The sequence below is a fragment of the Hydra vulgaris genome, chromosome 03 (assembly GCF_038396675.1).
Source record: "Hydra vulgaris chromosome 03, alternate assembly HydraT2T_AEP".
NCBI classification, from domain to species: Eukaryota; Metazoa; Cnidaria; class Hydrozoa; order Anthoathecata; family Hydridae; genus Hydra; species Hydra vulgaris.
This window is the reverse complement of record NC_088922.1, coordinates 59432905-59455129: the sequence shown is the minus strand read 5'-3', so window position 1 is coordinate 59455129 and position 22225 is coordinate 59432905. Positions and strand designations below refer to the sequence as shown.

General features: G+C 26.9%; 3 protein-coding genes across 10 annotated transcripts in view; 1 reads left to right on the top strand and 2 right to left on the bottom strand.

Annotated features, from left to right (window-relative positions):
• Positions 1–4495: 4495 nt before the first annotated feature.
• LOC100213140 (b(0,+)-type amino acid transporter 1) overlaps positions 4496–22225 on the top strand; it is a 32633-nt gene continuing 14903 nt past the window's right edge. The window contains exon 1 of one of the 5 annotated variants that reach the window (XM_065793842.1): positions 4496–4573. The gene's annotated coding sequence lies outside the window, so the exon portion shown is untranslated. The other 4 variants (XM_065793838.1, XM_065793839.1, XM_065793840.1 and 1 more) reach the window with 4 other exon arrangements.
• LOC136078309 (uncharacterized) lies at positions 6322–12015 on the bottom strand. 4 transcript variants are annotated; one of them, XM_065793835.1, is made up of 5 exons: positions 11855–12015; positions 7550–8381; positions 7082–7354; positions 6607–6798; positions 6322–6503 (listed from the first exon to the last, which is right to left on the bottom strand). In XM_065793835.1, the coding sequence occupies exons 2-3, from the start codon at positions 7809–7811 to the stop codon at positions 7248–7250; spliced, it is 369 nt and encodes a 122-aa protein (XP_065649907.1). In that variant the 5' UTR covers positions 7812–8381; positions 11855–12015; the 3' UTR covers positions 6322–6503; positions 6607–6798; positions 7082–7247. The 4 variants fall into 4 exon arrangements, with proteins under 4 accessions (XP_065649907.1, XP_065649909.1, XP_065649908.1 ...); XM_065793837.1 differs by lacking the exon at positions 11855–12015 and adding an exon at positions 8617–10493; XM_065793836.1 differs by having other exon boundaries at positions 6607–7354; positions 11849–12015.
• On the bottom strand, positions 9449–10318 carry LOC136078803 (uncharacterized). Its single transcript, XM_065794614.1, has one exon. The coding sequence runs from the start codon at positions 10316–10318 to the stop codon at positions 9449–9451; it is 870 nt and encodes a 289-aa protein (XP_065650686.1).

Sequence of the window (22225 nt, the reverse complement as noted above, 5' to 3'; positions counted from 1 at the left end):
TAACATATTTATAAAACTTTCTAATGTTATTTCCCTCTACTAGGTTAAATTCAGTTTTCAATTGGTAGTTAGATAAGATTTGTTTGTAATTTCTGGCGTACTGTTTGTAAGCTGATTTATTATAAATAGTTTTATTATTAGTCCATCTTTACCATAAAAATGCTTGCGGCCTAAGATTTTTTAAATGTATTTTGGATAGTGATTACTCGTTTTGTTATAATACTTTTTCCTCATAGGTACAAATTCATTAATAGCAGCATCAAAAAGTCTTAGAAAAATGCTTCAGTAGTCCTCAAATGAATAGACACAAGAAAACTCGAAATCCAAATTTATTTTCGATAAATATTACCCTTAACATCAGCGTTAGGAATGTCGTAAAAAGATTCTGCTTTGTTTTCACACTGGTTGAAATTGTTATTATTTATAGAAAATTGAGCTGTGTTATGGTCGCAAGTGCTAAAAGGACACTTGACAGATATATCAATTATAAGAGAAATGCTACTAGAAAATACAAGATTAAGAAGATTCTTTTTGCGCGTGGGTTCTTTAAAGAATTGGTGCAAACCGAAATTTGGTTAAATTTGTGTTTACCAAATTTAAGAATACATTATAACACTTTTCATTTGGTGAAACATAGCTTGTTAATGTCATTAATGTCAACGGTAATGTCATTTCTACAGTAAATTGCTAATCCTCCGCTAATTTTGATACGGTCTTTGCAATAAATTGAGTAATTTTTTGGGCAGAAAATAACATTAAAAAGTTTATTGTTAAAAAATGTCTCACAAACGCAGATTAAAGCAGGCATCATATGTAATTGCTCACCTGACTTTTTTATTGGTGCTCTGCCACTAACAACGTTTGTCCAAGATGTTGAAGTTGGTATTTTTGGAGACATTTTCTAAAGCTTTAATTCTTTCTAACAAATGCGAATTGCAACTTTTCAGCTCACAGATTGCCTTGTTTAACGCTCCAATTATTTTATATTGCTCGGCTTTATAATTATTGAATTCAGTTGACTGAAAATTTACCATAATTATTTGCTTTAACTTTGTTAAACCTTTTTTACTTATAAAAATTTTGTTGATAAAGACGTGAGCAAAAACACATCTTGTCACTTTAAAAGCGGAAGTCAAAAAAAAAAGTAACATTTTATTTTGGCTAATTTTTTATTTATCAAACTACTTAAACAAATTTATTAATTTCTCATTTGCTAAATATAAATACTGAAGGCATAACTATTTTATATTTATTAAGCTGAAAGTGATATAAAAGATTTTGATAAAACATACTTTATTTAAAAGAATTTCAAACAACTAAAAACAATATGTTTTTGTATCTAATTACTGATTTTTAAAATTTTTCGAGCTGACTCCTTTGATGAACTTGGAGTGTTAAGCTTTGAGTGATTATTCAAAAAAGTATTTGACGAGATTTTATAACCTTTCATACAAGACATTATTTTTTTTAAATCGCAAAAAATCGTCAATTGATTGAAAATAGTTAGATAGGAAATGTAAACAAACTGGTAAAGTCAGATCCAGTGCAATAAAAGTACATAATAAAAGCAAGTCAATTGACATCGAATATCAGTTGGCTTCGGCAAACCTCCTCTATCAAATTTATTGAGATAAACACCATACTCACTACAATACGAATATGTATTAGCGTCAAGATCTTCATAACAAGCCTTCAACTGAAGGTAACCAGCAATGTAAACTAAAGCAATTTTACCAGCATCAAACATCGGCAACCGGTTAAACTAGATATATACTCAAAAAGTCAAATATTTAACTTTCTTTTTGCATCAATTTTTAATAAAGAAAGTAGTTGTTGCAGGCAAAAGCCACGTGACTCAATGACAGAACGCAATGGGTCTCTTAACCTTTTATCATCACCAAGTTTGTGAACATTCATAATTTTCTTTCCTTTCACCAAGTTTGTGAACATTCATAATTTTCTTTCCTTTCACCAAGTTTGTAAACATTCATAATTTTCTTTCCTTTCAGCAAGTTTGTGAACATTCATAATTTTCTTTCCTTTTTCCAAGTTTGTGAACATTCATAATTTTCTTGGCATCAATAAACTTAAAAATAAAACAGTTTCTTTGACGTTGATTTGAAAATATTTTATTTTATCTTACATTAAGAAAGTCTAAATAATGCACGTACACAAGTCTACGACTTTTGCAAAGACTTCCTGAACTAATTGGCCTCCAGTTTTTCTTACGAATTACACGGTTAATATGCTTTGGTTTTAAAAAGCTGTGATAAGAACATTTGATATTTAAAAGATAAAACGGTTATACAGGTATTTAATTTTATGAAAATAAATTTATGAATAAAAACTTTACTACGTTCTTAAATGTTAATATTTTAACATTATTTATGTGATGCAAAAAATTCACGAGCAAATATTACAAACTATAACGGTTGAAATTGTTTGATTTCATTTTAAAATGAAAGCTCAATATAAATTAATTTATCAATTTCAAATTAAACAAACATTTTCAATTAAAAATGTTTATATAATATTATTCTTATAAAGTTAATATTAAGTATTATTATAAGTTCAAAAAAAAAATTAATTAAAATTTTCTCGCCAAAGTTTTTTCACACTTAACACTTAAAAAATCAAAAATATTTAAAAATCTTTAAAACAATCTTCAACATATTTAACTGTTAAGGTACTTCTATACAATAAGAAAACTTTTTTCTTAAAAAACATTAATTACAAATATAGTAAACATAAATTACAAATATAGGTCGAATGAAGACAAATTAATGAAAATTTTTTTTTTTTTTAATCCTAATAAGAAAATTGGTTTTGGTCCCAAAATGGGGCTAAACCGTTTATATGATTACTTTTCATAGGGTGGCTATTAAACTTTACAATTTGCATAGTTGTTTTATAATTACAATCTGTGCCAGTTTCATGTTCAAACTATCAAAACTTGCAAAAATATAGTCATTTTCAAAAGAATTAGTGATTTTTACAGTTTTACTCGCCTATTCAAAATTTCATAAGTACAAATCTAAATAAGCAAGACTCTCCAATGAGGGTCATTTTGTAACTATAATTTCATAAGTACAAATCTAAATAAGCAAGACTCTCCAATGAGGGTCATTTTGTAACTATATTAGTAACAAACATTTGCGGAAAAATTCAAAAAGTTTCACAAGGTATTAATGAAGATATTATGTAAACGGTATAACCAAAACAACAAAAAACATGTCCTGTGAAAAAACAGTTTTAGAAATTAGATAATATTTATTAAGAACTAACTCAATGGGATCCAGAATTATAGGGTTGGTCTTTAGTTTCTTTTTAAAGATAAATTTTTTTCTCCAACCTCTTTTTACTTTTCTCTGTTTTTAAAATATTGACTATTTACAATGAACTAAAGCACTATTAAATGACTATTTACAATGAACTAAAGCACTATTAAATGACTATTTACAATGAACTAAAGCACTATTATGGCCACTTTTTAGTGCATTTTTTTCAAAAAAACCTCCACTTGGAATATTCAAACAATCAAAAACATTTCCAATGCAATTAATACCATCATTGAAACTTATGATGGGAGAACACACACCAATTTTTTAGTACTTATCTGCTACAATAACTAGATTCGGTACAGCGTGTCCAAATAATTCCATTTAAACACTCATTCACATTTTGCGTTTTATCATGGAGGCATTATTCTAGCTAGAGTCTTGATTTAATTCCAAAAAAAGTATTTTTTTTTTTTTATGCTAAGTGCATAAAGAATACTTGAAAACAAATTGGGAATGAGTTGTGCAAGAAATAACTTGCAATAGAGGTCCAAAAATTCCATAACATGGTTGCAAAGGGCGTTGCTATGAGTGAAAATCTGTACCAACATTAAGATAAATTGAAATAACTTCAACTTTTTTTTTTTAAACTTAAATGGCAAATTAAGATTCTGTGATAAATTTTGATCTTAAAGCAATTATAATAAAAGAAAAGAAAATTTTAAGATTTTCACCTTTTTAATTGTGTAGCAATATCTTAACTGTTCAAAACCGCGAAAATATCTATATATATGAATTTTAATTAATTAAATTCATGATCTTATTTTTAATAGAACTTTCAAATAAATTTATTAACAAGTGAGTTTTTTGGTGCAAATATTCGTTATACAGCAAAAATAAAAAGGTACCATAAATTTTTTTTTTTTTTAATATTTCTGTGTCAAAAATTTGATGTCCAACTTTAAGGAATTATTTCATGTCCAAGTATTAAAAATGTTTAAATAGTCTTCAGAACAAAATAAGCTCCATAAGTGGTTAAAACATTTTGAAAATGAAAATTCTTAAGGAATATAATCCATTCAAAATAACTTAGATTTAAATAGGCTTTAAAAGTTGCCTAAACTGCCTATTTCAAAGTATAGCTTTGCAAAGAAGCTGAGCGTGAGGGAAAACTTATGTAACATAGTCTTTTAACTACCGCATGAGCTCTAATTAAAAACATGCCTATTGTTAACCGGCCCTATACCGAATAGTTGAATGGTTTTATCTAAAAATGTTTGCTGAAAAAAAAAAAGGTATTTACTTTGATCTATAAAAAAAAATGCATTTATTTATATAACGTATTTCTTTTATAATTGGTTATATAAACCTTATATAGCGTATTATTCATTAACATTTGCATAATAATTATTAACAAAAAGCTAGTTTATATAAAAATAATTCATTATATTAGACTCACCCATTACAATGCTATATGCGCTTATATAGAAATGATGTTTTCATATCGAATTTGAACTTTATTGAATTATTGAAATTATTATGAGTTACTAAATTATATATATTTTTATGCGCAGGAAAATTATAACTTTTTCGGTTAGAAATTTTCTTTTTGAATTTATTAAACCTATTTTAAATCTAAAAGTAAAGCTTATTTTAGTTTAACTTGCTTCAAATAAAAGTTCTGTTAGGAGAAACGAGGGACGAAAGCGGGTGATATTATTACTCCAGCCATTTTGAAATACGGAATGCAATATTCTCTTCAATGTTTGAAAGACGATGTTTTGCGTGTTTCAATTAAAGTTGCATTTTGTTAGGCTAATTCGATTTGCGCAAACTTTTTTTTAGACTGTTTTACTTTTATATTTCGGCTAAAATTTTTGGAATGCAGATTATACTTAACTCAATTTAAAAGCATAAAGAAACAGCAGCAAGCCTATGAGCTTGCTAAAGTAGGAAAATTCTGTCTTAATTTAGCTACTCCAAAATTTGTAAAGCGAAACATAGTTTCAGTATTTTGAGCATCGGATTTTTTATTTCTGAAGATACTCCAACAAAATGTAGCAGTCTCAACTCAACAAGAAATAACATTTAGAACGGAAATTTCCTTTTCTCTTCTTTACTAATGCCACTTTTAAATCCAGAGTTGATAATAAAACTTGCAACTTCCAGATCAAAATTAGCGTTCTAACCTCAGAGTTATGGGTATTTTTTAAAGAGAATTATTGGTAAAAGTATTATTTATAAAAATTGCACTCTCCAGTCCGATTAGCTCTCTAACCACAGGGATATTAGTATTTTTTTATTGGTGTTATTGATAAACACAATAACACCTTTGAATTCATACTCTGATCTAATTCATTTAAATACTTTATTAAGTTAAATTAATTTAAATTAATTTTTCAACCTAAACAGATATTTTGGGGTCTAATTATCTAAAATTCTAGGAAAAGACTTTTTTAGCTTTTTGGCAGTTTAAATAAATTTGCCAAACATATGTTTTATGAGCTCCTTTTAAATACCCAGTGGGCACGCGGACGTCCGAAATTGGACGTCCATAAGACGTCCCATGGACGACTAAATAAAATGGCACTCGTCCGTCCGTTCTGGACGTCTAAAATTAGACGAACGAAAGTCTATTTTGGACGTCCAATAGACGACTAAATGAAACGGCATTCGTCCGTCCATTTTTGACGTCTATAGCATCCATAGACGTCTGAAATATTTTTCAAAAAATGTCTAATTAGACTATCTATCTAGTTAACTAGATAGATAGTCTAATTAGATATATCTGTGTGTCTAGATAGAACTATATCTTTGACCGAGTGTGCGTGTATATATACATATAATTTTTAAAATGATATATGTGTGTGTGTGTGTGTGTGTATATATATATATATATATATATATATATATATATATATATATATATATATATATATATATATATATATATATATATACATACATATATTATTTTAAAAATTCTGATCAGAATTTCAAATGCTAATAAAAAAGGTGTGCTAAACAGAAAACAACTGAAATATGTAAAAATCATTTACTTTCAAAATAATAAATATACAAAGCAACAATTTTATGTTGCTTCCACATAATGAACGTCAACACCGTTAACTATTTTTACTTTCGGCAACGCCCACTTCAATAAATCGCCAACAAGGGCTTCGATAGTTGCAGCATCATAACCGTTTCTTTCGGATGCTAAGCCTTCTAAACAAGCAATTGTTAGTATTCTGAACACAGAAATGGTTTTTATATAAACAATTTTTTATTTTTTTATGTAAATATAAAATTAACTTTTTTTTTTATTCACCTTAGGAATGCACAATACAATCATTGCATAACCTTTAATACACTTGTAATGTTGCGTAGCTGTAAACTTAAGTTTGCCTTTTAACCCATCTTTACTAAATAAGTTTTGGACTTGTGGCACCATTAACTGATTTAAAACATTTTTGACAGTTTTGCGTGCTGTTGCAACACCAATGGCTTTGATTTGAGTGATCTGAAAAATTGTTAAATTTTTAAATCTAATAAGTTCTAAAATCTAATACCGTAAAACTTAAATTTTATATTGCAACTTTACATTTTCACAAACACGATATTCTAACGTTACAAGAAACATTACTTGAATCATCAGGAAAAAAAAAACATTACTCGAATCATCAGAAGGAACATAATAGATTCCTTGAATCATCAGGAAAAAAAAAACATTACTTGAATCATCAGAAGGAACATAAAAGATCAGATAACATACAACTACGTTGTATGTTATTTGTGGTCATCACCTGTTTTAACAGTATATAGAATATACTCCTGGAAAGTTTGTTTTTAACTTGTTTTTCATAGCACAAGAACTTGCTCTGAGAATTTCCTCTTCTTCATTAAAAACCTAATATCTCTGTGTGGGATTGTAATTATGGCACCCCATCATTACAATCCCACACAGAGATATTAGCACCCACTTTTTGGCTGTGTTTCCATGTTGTCCAATCGCTCCATAATTTTAAGTTGATTTTGCTGCAACAAATCTAGTTTCATTAGCATAGCATATTGAAACTCTAAATATAAATTATTTATTTGTATTGCATCCAACAGGAAAAAACATTTATAATCATCAAACAACAACAACATCAAACATAAAAAACAGGAAAAAACATTTATAAAACTAGAGATAAACTTTTAAAATCAGAGAAAGATTATTTGATCAGAGAAATAAAGATCATCACAAACCTTAATATCATGCAAAAACTTACGTTTATTTGTCATTTCCTTAAATAAAACACCACTATCACCTATCTTGAAAGATGTTGGATTTTTGTTAAAGTGGTATGATTCTAAATCCAATGACTGTTGGAAATCTTCATTTGATTTTGGCTGTATTACACAGCCCACTTTACTTTTTTTCCGTGGAGATATAAGTGGCACATCCAATAGAATTGGAGATGAAGAACCAGATGATGGGCACTTTAAAGCATGGAAATTTGGACTAGGAACTCGTTCCTTTGGGTTAAGCATATTTGAAATTATAAAATGAAAATATAAAATAAAAAACAAAATAATCCCAGAACACACCAATTAAATACCAAACATATCAAAGCTCTATACACATTTTTATCATAAACAATTAATTTCTTCAAGGTCCAGGGGCAACTACAATTAACTTTTGTTAAAACCTTTTCTCAACCCTATAACTATGTAAAAATAACCTTGCTGCACAAAGAAATTACATAAGCAAGTTTCTGAAAATATCAACTTTTCACAAATTATATAACAGTATAACATCTGACAAAAAATAATGCAAACAATTTTTAAACGAAGCAATAGATACACTTACCAGGGTGATCATCATTTTCATCTTCAGTTAAAAATTTTACCATTGCCTGACATGTTTTATAACTTCCACACTCCAAAATAAATTCTAACAATATAAACTCTTACCAGCCCATTTCAGATAAATAAACACCCACAGTTTTTTTTCCTCAAGGGGGATAGTATACTATACCTTCGTCTGCATTAACCCAGTGAGAAGGTACTACTGTCTTAGTGTCAATACCATCTTCTTTAATTGCAATGGTACTGTACAACCTACAATTTTAGATAACTATAAATTAAATAGCAAATAAGTCATAACAATTAAACTTACTATTTATTCTGTACAATATATGAATGCATATTGTATATTTTGAATTGTTTTGAGGATAAATTTTATGTTTTTATAAAACATATATGATTCTAGAAATAAGCTTTGTAGTTAAAAAATGGATAAAACTTTAATAAATACATATACAACAACAAAAAATAAGCAATTTCAAAAACTCACATTATTTAATAAAGATATTACAACATAGTTATTTTAAATGGAATACACACACATTTTCTAAGCAAGTAATGCATGTTAATTGTTTGCATTATTGGACTACAACTATAATTTTTGATATAGTATAAATTAATTATCTTAGATTCTACAAAGTTGTCTAAGAAATTGTTTAAATGATTCTTTTTATAGATGTCACAAACTAATTGATCATTTGGTAAAATGTTTTTAACAAAAACAACAAAATATTTCGTCATGAAACAAGCATTCTTGGAAACATCAATTTTAGTTATTAATTTTGCTTTACGTGGATCATCTGATTTATGTTCACTTAAGCGTTTTGCAAGTTCTACTAAAGGGTTTTGTTTACCTCGTGCTAATCTTTTTAATTGTTGCAAGAAAATCTCAAACTGGAAGCAAGAAATATCGTCCAAACTGCTTTCAAAATGTTCAACATTGTCTGTTATATGCAGAAGACAGTGAACATTGTAGACACAAAATGTGTTACCAAAATGTTCATGAGCGTTTGACACAAAGAGTTTTTTCCAAGAGTTTTTTGGCACGGCTCAAATATGTTTTCCTACCATCATTATTTTCCTTACACAACATGCGGATTGCTAAAGATAAGCTGAGAAATTCTTTATACATCTTAGGATTGAGAATATCCTTCAAAACAACAATACCCACATATAGTAAGAATGTTCTTAGCTCTGTGGCTTTCTATTGACATCTTCTTAAGATCTTGTTTGACGCACAAAATCTGATGGCAATTTCCCATTTAAATTAGTAAACGAGAAATCTCTTTTAAATAAGGTGTTGATAAACGACCATTAAATTTTCAGGCATATGTACCTTTGTAGTAGTATAACATACGTCTCATAACACCAAAATTAACTAAGTGCATATAGTCAAGAGCAAAATCCTGAATCATGTCTAAATCTTTAATGTCAAACAGTGGAGTTCGTGTGTGATGATGGCACCGACCATCTTTATAATGTTGAGAGTATAATCCGGCTTTTAAATCAGCATTGTTTCTATTTGTAACTGTTTTGTGACATTTATCATAAACAATACAATCATTAACATAAAAACCACGCAAATTGCATCTCTCACATGCATAGTATCCTGAATGTTCAACTGTGTCTTTTAAGAGTGCCCTAGCAGGAGCATCACATGTTATTGCTAACAAAGAAATATTAAAGACCTTACCAAATATTTCTTTTGGCAGGATGAAAGTTTTTAACTCTTCTGCAAAATCTGCTAATAATTCAGAAGCACACAGCTTTATTTCACTGCCATACAATCCAACAACAAACGGTTTAAAATACCCAAATTGACAAAGTATAGGCCAAACTTGGTAGGCACTTGATTTAAAGAGCAGTAGACCATCTACATTACATATAAGATTTATTTTAGTGGAGTTAAAGTCTTGAACTTGCAATATATTTTCAATGCCTTGTTTTATGCCAAAATAAATGTAATTCCCATTTTTTAAAGATGCTGCTTTCACAACTCTTCTTGTACATAAAAGTGTTTTTGCGTCTTTTGGCATTTCCTGGTGCCCATGACAATTTAAAATTGCCAATAAATCATTGGTACATTGTCTTGTGCAGTTGTGTTTAAAACTCCAATTTTTTATTTCATTTTGAGAAATAACTGTTTCCAATGGCTCTTTTTCATTATCACTATCGTTTAACAACAAATACATTTTATATATTTATTTTATTAATATTTTCTGCAGCAAAATTACATACAGATTCACTAACTGCACTCTGTGAGTCTTCAAAATCTGAACTTCTTAAATCTTCCTTTTGATTAGAAGATTGGGAAAATTCACAGACAGCTTTTTTAGAATTTCGCCAGCCTGTAAGCCACTTTCTACTAAATTTAAATTATCTATTAGTTTAACTTATACATAAAATATAATAAATAAATATATAATAATATATATATATATATATATATACATATATATATTATGTGTGTATAAATATATATACATATAGTTCTATAGATTGTTGCATTAGGGTGTACGGAAGGAAAAAAATGATTTTTACGCCAACAAATACGTCACTTTTAATTACTTTTGACTTTTGCCCAACATTTGCGTGTTGTCAGAAAGTAAAAATCATTAATTTTATTACAAATTAGCTGTTTTTCAAGAAAACCACAAAAACACAAATTTAATTGACCAGAATGTTTTTAAAAACATTTTGAATGTTTTTAAAACATTCTTACAATGTTTTTATTTTTATTTTTTTTACTGTAAATCATGCATGGAGTGTTGCTACACCGACTATCTCATAGCCTGACTTGCAACAAAGTGCTGCAACATCGACTGACAAATAGCCTGACTCGCAACGGAGTGCTGCTACATCGACTGACAAACAGCCTGACTCGCAACGGAGTGTTGCTACATCAACTATCTTATAGCCTGACTTGCAAGGGAATGCTGCTAAATCGACAGAGGGTTTGGTTGGGGCAGGTAGTCTATCAAGTAAAAAAAAAAAAATTCCGGTCTTGCATTTTAATTTGTACTTTTTGTCGACAAAACTTTTTTTTAACAACTAGTTAGGAGTTATAATACATTTATATATATAACATACATATATATATACATATATATATATATATATACATATATATATATATATTCATATATATATATATATATATATATATATATATATATATATATATATATATATATATATATATATATATATATATATATATATATATACATATATATATATACATGTATGTATATATATATACATATACATATATATATATATATATATATATATATATATATATATATATATATATATGTATGTATGTATGTATGTATGTATGTATGTATGTATATATATATATACATATACTTATGCAAACATTTATATACACATATTGTATATACATTTATATATACATTTATATACACATTATATATATACATTTATACACACATTTATATTCACGTGAATAATTATATATACTGGATATATAAAAATATTATTTAAATTTATGCATGTATCTAATTTTGCATAAATTATAATAATAATTTATATATCCAGTATATATAATTATATTCAAATGTATATTATAATTATTAAAATATACATTTAAATATAATAATATATACTATTTAAATGTATAATAATTATACATTTGAATATTAAAACATTGACATTAAAAAATAAATACATGAAATATAAAATACATTAAAACCCACTCGTACCTTTGTTTTTTTTTATAGATAGAAACAGTTTTTCTTTTTGTTGATCTAAACTTTGAATCCATTATATTATACAAATGCAAAATTTAATAATACTACTTGGATTTCAGTTTTGAAGAGAAACACGTAACTTGAAAAACACGTGGGTAGATATAAAATGGTTCGTTCGGCCGGACCAGAATCGACCCGTTTTGGAGGTCTAAATAGGTCCGTTTTAGACGTGGACGAACGGACGAACTTAGTACGCCCTATGGACGTCCTAGGACGTCCAGTGCCCGCTGGGTAAGAGCAACTAAATTATTTTTATTGAATGAGCGAAAACATTTTCTAAACAAGTACGGCACATGTCTTAAAATATATTGCATATTAAATTAAGACCTAATTGGACAATATATAGATAATGATACAGATACTGAACGCATGGTGTTTTCTTTTTCCTGTTGATGTAGATTTTCTACACTAGATTTTATATTTTTGATTTGAATATCAAAAACTCCCCAAATGGGAACTGAGCAGTATTTTGCAGTTTCCAATTTCTGTGCACAACTCCTGACCATTAATCTATGTAGTAAAAATTTCCAAAATTTAACCAATATTTAAAAACTGAGACTTTGTCTCAGCGAGATTTGGACATTTGCCTCAACGAGAAAATTTTTGAAGCCCATTAATAATTCAATTTAATGTATAGTTTTTTAGATGTAAAAACTAAATTGATATTTTCTGTTGGAACCAAGTTAATAAGCTGATTATAACATGTCCCATTTCATTTTCTGCAAAAAATCCTACATGGCTAACAAACTCTTGAGACATCCTCCGACGTTGTCCTTCTATCAAGCTTGATTCTTCAAAATGTGCATTTTTTTTGTTTGTTTTATTTTTGTTTGTTTGAATGCATTGTCTATTGCAACCTGGCTTAAATTATCCGACTTTAATCACACAGAAAAAGTTTCCAACATTTTTATCTTCGCTTATTTCAACATTTTTATCCTTGCTAACGCAAATTTTTCTCATGACCACTCCGATGATGTTGTTTTTTAAATTACACTTGCGCTGGGTCGTGGACATCAAAGACTATTTTTAGTTTAAACTATTTTTAGTCTAAACTAATTGTACAATAATTTTCAATTTGAGCTTTGGTGCGCATTTATACCTACGTAAAAAAAAAAAATATTAAGCTTTGTGACATAAAGTATATATCAGCGCCGTCTGCGCATTTTTTGTTTTAAACTAATAAAGCGATCAATCATCATAAGATTTGCCAATTATTTGATTGATTTGGTGAAAAAGCATAACATTTTAATTGCAGATAACTATGCAAAGCACATCAGTAACATCAAGCTTTGCATTAGAAAGTCCAATTACCAAGAGTTAGATTTTAGCAAGGGTTTTTTGTTTACGTTTAATATAGAATGGAATAGAATAGAAATGACGTTGTTACTCATACGAGTTGAAACTGAAACTACGTAAAACTTTAGTCTTATATACAGCCAAAACAATAAAAAAGAAAGTGTAACAAAGTTTAAGTAATGTACAATTTCAGAGATTTGTAGTTTAAAATTTAAAATGTTAATCGATATATTTTTCCTATTAAGATCCATATAACTACTTCAAACAAGAGATGGGATGAACTAATGACTTTTATAATTAGCTAATAATACTTTTATTTAAAAACTGAAATTTATGTTTAATTCTTCCCATTCGTTTATTTGCTTTATAAATTGCAAAGCATATAATTTAATATAATATAAATACAAAAGTGTTGAAGTTATACAAGAGAAAGGAAAAGAAATAAGAAAAAAGAGTTATTGCAAAACTGTCAGCAACAATACTTTCTCAATATGTTTTTTTTTTTTTTATCATATTGATTGGTTGCCGAAATAAACTTTGAGTTTTCAAGTAAATAAACTTTTAGTTTATTTACTTGAAAATAGTAGAAAACTTGTAATAAAAATTAAAATGTAAAGTTTATAAATGTCATCTGGTCACGTGACCAAGGCAAAATGGTCGATTATGCGTTTTCTGTCTACAATTTTATAAAATTTTAAAACTATTAATTACGCTAACTAAAGTAACACAAAACAAACGCGCATCGCAAAAAAATATCCTTTAAAAGTTACACCCAAAGCATCATTACCATCCATTAGTAATAACCAAAATCGAGATTTTTTTTTAGACGTAAAAAAAACAAAAAAAAAAAACTAATGGTTATAAAATTACATTAGCAGTGTTTAAAAATAAAGTTTTACTTCCACTCATTTTTTTGTCGAGTTGTTGTATGAAAAGCCATCCTACCTTTTTTGTAATTTTACCCCATTTTTTGCCTTTTTTTTCGTATATTTAAAAAAATATCTACTCTAAAAAACAAACAAAAAAAAACAAGATATTTATTTTCCTTTTAACTCATACAATAATATTAGATATAATAATAATAACAATAAAAAAAAAAAATAATAATAAAAAAATCATAATTCTATTGATTGTAGTAAGTAAAAATAATTGATTAATAAAAAATATATATATGTAAATAATAATAACATAAAATAATATAATAATGAGTAAATTAATTATAAGTATTTAATAATAATAACTAAATGATTGATTCGGATGGTGTCACTCAAACAGAATTCTGATCAAGGGAGTGACACCAGTTTTTAAATATAATATGATTAATTATAAGCATACACACATAGAGCATACATAAACTAAGCAAACATTTAAATATCATACTTTGATAATAATAATAAAAAATAAACAAACAAGAAGTTAATGATAATAATAGTAGTAATCATAATTAAAAATATAAGAGTATATTTTAAATAATAAAGTGAAAATCATGTCATTAAATTAGAACAAAATTGTTCTCAGAATATTTTGAATTGATTTTGTTTAAGATAAAGAAAAGACAATAAAGGTGTTTGAAGTTGTAGTTTTTTGAACTCATTCACTATGCATACAAGACTCTTGATCCATTCACAAATGCACTGATGCAACAGAATGTTTACCATACTTATGAGTTTTAAAAGATGGTACACTAAGTTTTCCATTATACATGTTCCTAGTAGAGCATCTATGTATTATTTTACTTTCTGTAAAAAAAGTCTGTTATAGAAGAGAGTAAATTTTTATTAAGAGAGTCAAAAAAAAAGGAGATTAGCAAATTTTACAAGCGCTGGAAAAGTTAGAGTTTTTAATTTTTTGAAAGATGCTGATGATTCTGACTTAAAAAGTTGAAAGTTTATGATTCTTATGGATTGACGTTGAGAGGACATTTGTGACTCTAGCGGATTAAGGTAACCACAAATTTTTTAAAAATTTTAACGATTAGTTTAACTACTAAAGCTTAATTAAAACATAATCGGCAGTTAAGCGCTGTAATTTAAATTGCGTTCACTTTAAAATTACGTCACGCTGCACAGGGGGCAGAATAGCTTTACATTTTAAGTTATATTATTATTTTAAGGGCACTTGTTTAACATTAGAATAATGTATTTTTCGAAGTTATAGTTGACGTTAATATTAAGTTGAATTATAGTTGATATAGTTTATATAATTATATATATATATATATATATATATATATATATATATATATATATATATATATATATATATATATATATATATATATATATATATATATATACACATATATATATATATATATATATATATATATATATATATATATATATATATATATATATATATATATATATATATATTATATATATATATAAAGTTAACTATAGTTTTGCGATACGCTGCGCGATAAAATGATTTGACACACCAAAGACTTTTATAAAACTCTACTATAAATATATAGTAGAGTTTTATAAATGTCTAATAAATTATATCACATTTATAAAACTCTACTATATATTTATATTTAAAAGCTAATTTTTATAGTAAATGAAGGCAAAGGGCTTACAACACTAAACAACATTTAAAAAAATTTAATTTCAACATTACTCGCTTTTTATAAAAACATTTTTTTTTTAAAAACTGTATTTTAGAGCGACAAAATTTTAAGACACTTTTGGAAAAAAATTATATAAATTGTCTTTAATAAAAAAATGTCTTAATTTTAAAATTCGATAGAGATACATTTTTTTGAATCTCTTCTAACATTCCAGAAGGTAAAGAATCATAAAATTTTTTTATGTACAAAATGTCAACTGCATCCCTTGCAGATGCGATGGATGATTTCAAGACAGCTAGTGAACTATATTGTTTACCATCTTCAAACACTTTGCGACAGCAACCCCTAAGAATTCTCAATAAAGTTCAAGTCTGGGGATCTAGCTGGGCACTTCAATGTCTTAATTTCACTGTTGCTGAAATAATCCTTTTATGCCTTGTTGAAAAAATCCTTTTGCCTGAATGTCTTAATGAAATAATCTTTTTGTTTAAATAATCCTAATGTCTTTTATGTCTGTGGAAATAATCCTTTTATGTCTTGTGCCCAGTGGGCACAAGACATAAAAAAAGACGTCTTTTGAAAATTTTTTAAACGTATCGAACGTCTTTTGAACGGTTTGGACGTGCTTTGAACGTTCAAAAATTTTTATGAATAACTTGCTAAACTGTACGTAAATTAGCAACCACATCTGCTTCTGCAGCAATTTGACGGGCATGTAACAAAGAATTTAAAGATTGCCTCAACAACTTTTGCCTATCACGGCCTCTTAATGTTGATGGGTGTACAGGACTATTTTTCATTCCATACATATGAGGATTATTATTGTAATTTCTAATCACAGTTTGGCTCGTCCAATGGCACTAGCCTTGTAACTAACGGAATGACCCATTTTCGATAAGTTAAAGAGCACTTTTTTCTCATCTGGACTCAACGGTGCATCACAAGCTATTATTAATTAATTTAATATTTTAAGCTTAATAAAAAAAAATCTAAAACAACTTTTTGATAGTTCACAACAGCTTACAGTTAAATAATCGTTTGTGGTGTTTATATCAAATAAATATTTGTAATTGGCCGCAACTGTGGTTTGTAAATAAAACGTTTTACATAAAAATATCTTATAATTTTATCGCACTGAAAAAGGTTTTTTAATAAAATGCAAGCTACGTTTAAAATAAACTTTGTTTAGTGTTATAAACATGTAACGGACCCATGGTGGTGGTGATAGTGGTGGGGGAAGGATAGGAAGATGGAGTAATGCATCCCCCCCTCCCCGGCACATCAGAATCTAAAAGTCCTAAAATGGTTTTTTTTTGGAGACGCTAATGTGATTCAAAATTCAAAAGTATTTCAACATCCCCTTCTTCCCCCATTCCCTACCATCACCAAAAATTCCTGGATCCGTCACTGTTGTAAACCCTTTGCTTTCATTGACAATAAAAAATAGTATATAAATATTTTAGCAGAGTTTTATAAATATTTTTAGGGTATCTTATCATTTTGTCGCGCAGTGTTGTATAGAAAAACAGAGTTTCACGCTTTATGTGATCATCTTTGCAATTATTTTATTACTATTCTAATATATACTTGCTCTATTTTTGTATTGAGTTCTGTCTACCAAAAAAATTAGTTTCCAACTAAATAATACAAAAAATTAATTTCACACTTTTTTCAGTATCATGCTAGTTTCACTCTTTTTCCAGCAGTACACGCGTACAAATAATGCTAATTTAAAATTATAATTGTTACTTAAAATCATAATTACTCCCAGCTTTTTAATATTGCTAAGAAATTATTCCAAATCTTTTCAATTATTATTTTATGTAATATTGTTATATGAATATAAATCTTAAGATAAAGAATACAATATGTTAAACATATTGCTTTATCGTAAGATTATTTTGAATAGGTATTCGAATGCATTACATTACAATACAACAAAAAAATAACATTCAACAATAAAAAACGGCTTTACTTTTTATTAAAACGATAAAACAAATATTTTCAAAAGTAAAGGCAATTTGATGAATGGTATAAACAGGTTTTTTTTTATTGTTTGTATTTGATTTTAAAAACTTAATTATTTTTTAAAAGTTTCAGTTATAACACTTTTATAAAATTCTGTTGTTACTGTTTCTTTTTTAAGATATAGCTTTTAATTTTTAAGGTAAAGCTTTTTTTTTTAAATAAACGTTTTTAAATATATACTTTGAAAGTTTGTTTTTAACAACGTATAAATATTATTAATACTATTAATTTTTTTTTGTTGGTTTTAATTTGTTGGTCGTTGTACAACTTTATATAACCAATAATAAAGATAATCATATAAACAATGATAGAAAACATTATTACAAATACAATTACAATGAGAGAAAATATAACAAAAATAAACAAGCTGTCTGAAAGAAGATCGCAAGGATCTTGTCGTCAGGACCTTAAGGTGGCACTCAACTGAAAACAAGGTTTTTTTAATTATTGTAGATTTTGATAATTTTTTTGAGGAAAAAAAAACTTATACAAAAATTAAATAAAAAAAAGAATATAAATATTTTTTTTGAAAAAAAATTCATAATGGCTGAAAATACATTGTAAAAGCTGTATTTTAAGCAAAACTTCAAAACCTGATAACTTGATTTTGTCTTTGTAACTCAAACTAAAATTTTCTACATAGTATCCTCAGCATATCTTATCCTGCGTGACCTTGGGAATTAATCAAAATATTTCAAAATATATTGCATTTTTAACAAAATCACTTTACATTTATATAAAATATCAATAGTTTTAACACTTTAAATAATTTTGATAATTTTTATGTTCTTTTTTCAATTTTTTTTCTTATTTTTGCTTTTTTAGCAATGTCTTTTTAAAACTATGATATGCATTTTCTCATTAACCAAACTTTGCGTAATTTTAAAATTCTCAGGACTTGTTTTTTACAATATAATACTTTTTTTGACCCTTTTATAGCTTTGCATTAAAAATGGGTCAAAAAAAGTATTATATTAAAAAAAACAAGTCCTGAAAATTTTATAATTACGCAAAGTTTGGTTAATGAGAAAATGTATATCAAAGTTTTAAAAAGACATTGCTAAAAAAGCAAAAATAAGAAAAAAAATTGAAAAAGGAACATAAAAATTATCAAAATCCACCAGGAATGTAACTATTACTTGTGTCTTTTACTTGTGGATCCATGAAACTTTTTTCTACTGCTGTTAGTTTTTTTTTTGCATTTTACTTTAAACCGTTGACTTTGACTTCATATGTCGAATTCTGGTTTTGTCAATTTTACATGACGAAGTCAATTTGACAATACCATTTAGGCCAAAGTACTTTAAAATTTCTAGTACACCATTAGCACTATTATTATAATGTCGCACTGCTGAGTATGTTCCCATTTCGGTTAGACTTACTAACAAATGTGGTACGCGAGACCATTTAATTGAATTTAAAGCTTCATTGGTATTTTGCAAAAATACCAATAAAGTTTGATGTTGATTCCAGTTTTTTGAAAACTGGAATCAACATCTGATAAAGTTAATAGCTGAAAGCAATTATTTCATGCATTTTCAGATATCAGTTCTTTGAGAATTTAAACGTCAATTTTCTTTCAATAGAACAGCTACTAGTTGTTTTATTTGTGCAAGATGATGAAATGCTAGATTTTTTATTTGCAACAGCACCATTTCATTTTTGTTTTATTCTTCTTGATGAATTTCTTTTACTTGTATTTCCTTGTTTATTCATTTAAAAACAATTTTATTTCAACTAAATTAAAATCAATTTTAACATAATTTGATAAAAAATAAGGAAAAAGTTTCAATATAAGAGACTTACATTACCAATCAAAAAACACTCCTGTTCTTAAATTAAGATTTGAAGTATGACTTTTAAAACGGAAAACTAACAAGAGCTTTCATATAACACATTAAAATCAAATTTGTGGTGGTGTTTTCCTGTTTTAAAGTCATAAAAACTCAAGTGTTTGGTGGTTGCTAAGGCGATGTTAGGGAAATTTTTCAAAACTGTTATCTACTAAAAGGCTATTAGATCAATTTTTATATTATTTTTGATGATATTTTTTTTATTATGTGTTGGGGGAATAATTATAGAACAAAAATACCACAAATCCTAAAATATTTAAAAAACTTACTTTTTTTTGGTTGTGTGCCACCTTAAACAAGCATTTAATAAGAATAAGATAAACAAAAAATAGTTAAACTTTTACAAAATTACAACGTAAATAATCTATTGCAAGGTAAACAAACTATTGCAAGGTAAACAAACTATTGCAAGGTAAACAAACTATTACATGGTAAATAATCTAATGCTAGGTAAATAATCTATTGCAAGGTAAATAACCTATTGCAAGGTAAATAATACATGTATCTGTAGAATGATCAAGAGAAACTTTTCGTTAGAACTTTATTCAGGCGTAAACCAACGTATAAATTAAAAAGTTAAAATCATAAGAACAATAAATAAGTAGGAAATTCCTACTTATTTATTGTTCTTATACTGTTCCTACTAGGATTAAACATCAATAAACGTAGACATGTATATAAACAATAAAAAAGTACACGAAAATATATTTTTAACTTTTACTACTAATAATAACTCAATATATTATCTAATGAAAGAATGAGGTTTTTTAGTTTTTTAAAAAAAGGCAAAAAGTAAAAGGTACTTTAAAAGTAAAATTCGGCAAAACAATTTTATTCTAAAGGTGTGGCGCTTGATAGGTAATACAAAATTGATTAAAGTTTGTTTGATAAAAAGGTTCATTTAAAAATTTTTACTGATTGGTTTCAATGTAAAAAGATCTTTGAAAACGGCTAGGGATAAATTATTTATCCAAGTATAAGCAAAACATAAAATATTAAATACATTTAACTCGTATATATTTAGAATTCTCATTTCAATATAACAATGTCTCGAATGAGAGAAAACTCCCCAAGCGACATTAGAGTAATTTAAATAACTATAATAAATAGAAATGAATAATTACTATAATAAATAACTATAATAAATAGAAAGTTGGATCAAGACTATCTTTTTGAGGTAGATTCGTGATTTATATAAGATCCCATGTTTTTAGAAATATTTGTGCTGATTTAATTAATATGATGATTCCAACCCAGCAAGCACACAACGTTGAAACAACGTTGAAATAACGTTGATCAACGTTGATCAACGTTGTTTCAACGTTGTTTCAACGTTGTGTGCTTGCTGGGAAGTTATGTTTTCATCAACATAAACACCTAAAAATTTTGCAAGAAAATCTTTTTTTATTTCCTTTCGATCTATAAAGATTTGAGATAACTTTGATGAAAGAAATCGCTTTTTTGTAATCGAAAAAAATTAAACCAATTTTGATTTATTAGCATTTTAGGTTAACTTATTACACTTGAACCAATTAGATACATGTCCGAGTTCTGAGTTTACTGCTTTAAAAAGTTCAGCAATATCACAGTTAAAAAGGAAAAAGTTTGTATCCTCTGCATACATAATGCTCGTTAGTTTTGAAGCTTTTTTCAAGTCATATAAATAAATTAATAAAAAAGAGATTTCAGAATAAAACCTTGTGGGGCTCCACCCCAGCGGGCACCAAACGTCCGCTGGACGTCTTACGGACGTTCTACAAACATGTGACGCTATATAGACGTCCCACAGACGTCTGTGTTCGCTGGAACAGATTATATTTATTGTTAAATGGTAAAAATTGTTTTTGGTTAGATAGATAAACATTTTAAAATTTTATTTTTTGTTCCGTAGTATTTGAGTTTATAAATATATTGATTGACTTGATATCTTTTGATAAGCCAATAAAAATTCCTTATGTATATTGTGATTTTTTGAATGATTTTGGGATTTCACGTACAAATCAGATAATTGTATGTTCAGTTGATTTATCTTTCTTGAAACTTATTTGATTGATGTAAAGTAGATTATTATCATGAAAATGTTTGTATGCTCTGATGATCATAATTTTTTCTAGAATTTTGCGAAAATGTGGAAAGAACAGAGATGGGGCAATAGTGACTAATTTTAGATTTGTTTTGCAGCATTATCATCAAAGTTCTCAACTCATAATAAGTCAACTTTAAAAAACATTATTTTGGAAAAAATATCAATCAAACATTGTTTTTTTAAAATAAGGACTTTTTTTAAGTTTATATTTAAATGACTCAACAAAAGAAAAGTTAAGTCGCTTAACTTTCTTTTTAAGTATAAACCGATTACTATTAACTCTACATTATCCAGAAGTACTGTATCTATATATCATAGATACAGTGGATAGTATTTTTAATTTAATTTATATTTTTTCATCTTGGTCAACTTTAAATCAAAATAAATTGAAAAATAATTTCAATTTTCAAACTAACTTTTTTTTAAATAAAAGGTGAGACCGAATAAAATGCCAAATATGTTTTTTGTTTCGATGAATTAACTAGAAA

What these genes read in the sequence shown, in the direction of transcription:
- LOC136078309 (XM_065793836.1), bottom strand. Translation starts at nt 7,811, where the DNA reads ATGCTTAACCCAAAGGAACGAGTTCCTAGTCCAAATTTCCATGCTTTA. An exon ending in TAAGGAAATGACAAATAAAC is followed by an intron (nt 7,355 to 7,549) that starts GTAAGTTTTTGC and finishes ATTTATATTTAG; the next exon opens with AGTTTCAATATGCTATGCTA.
- LOC136078803 (XM_065794614.1), bottom strand. Translation starts at nt 10,318, where the DNA reads ATGTATTTGTTGTTAAACGATAGTGATAATGAAAAAGAGCCATTGGAA.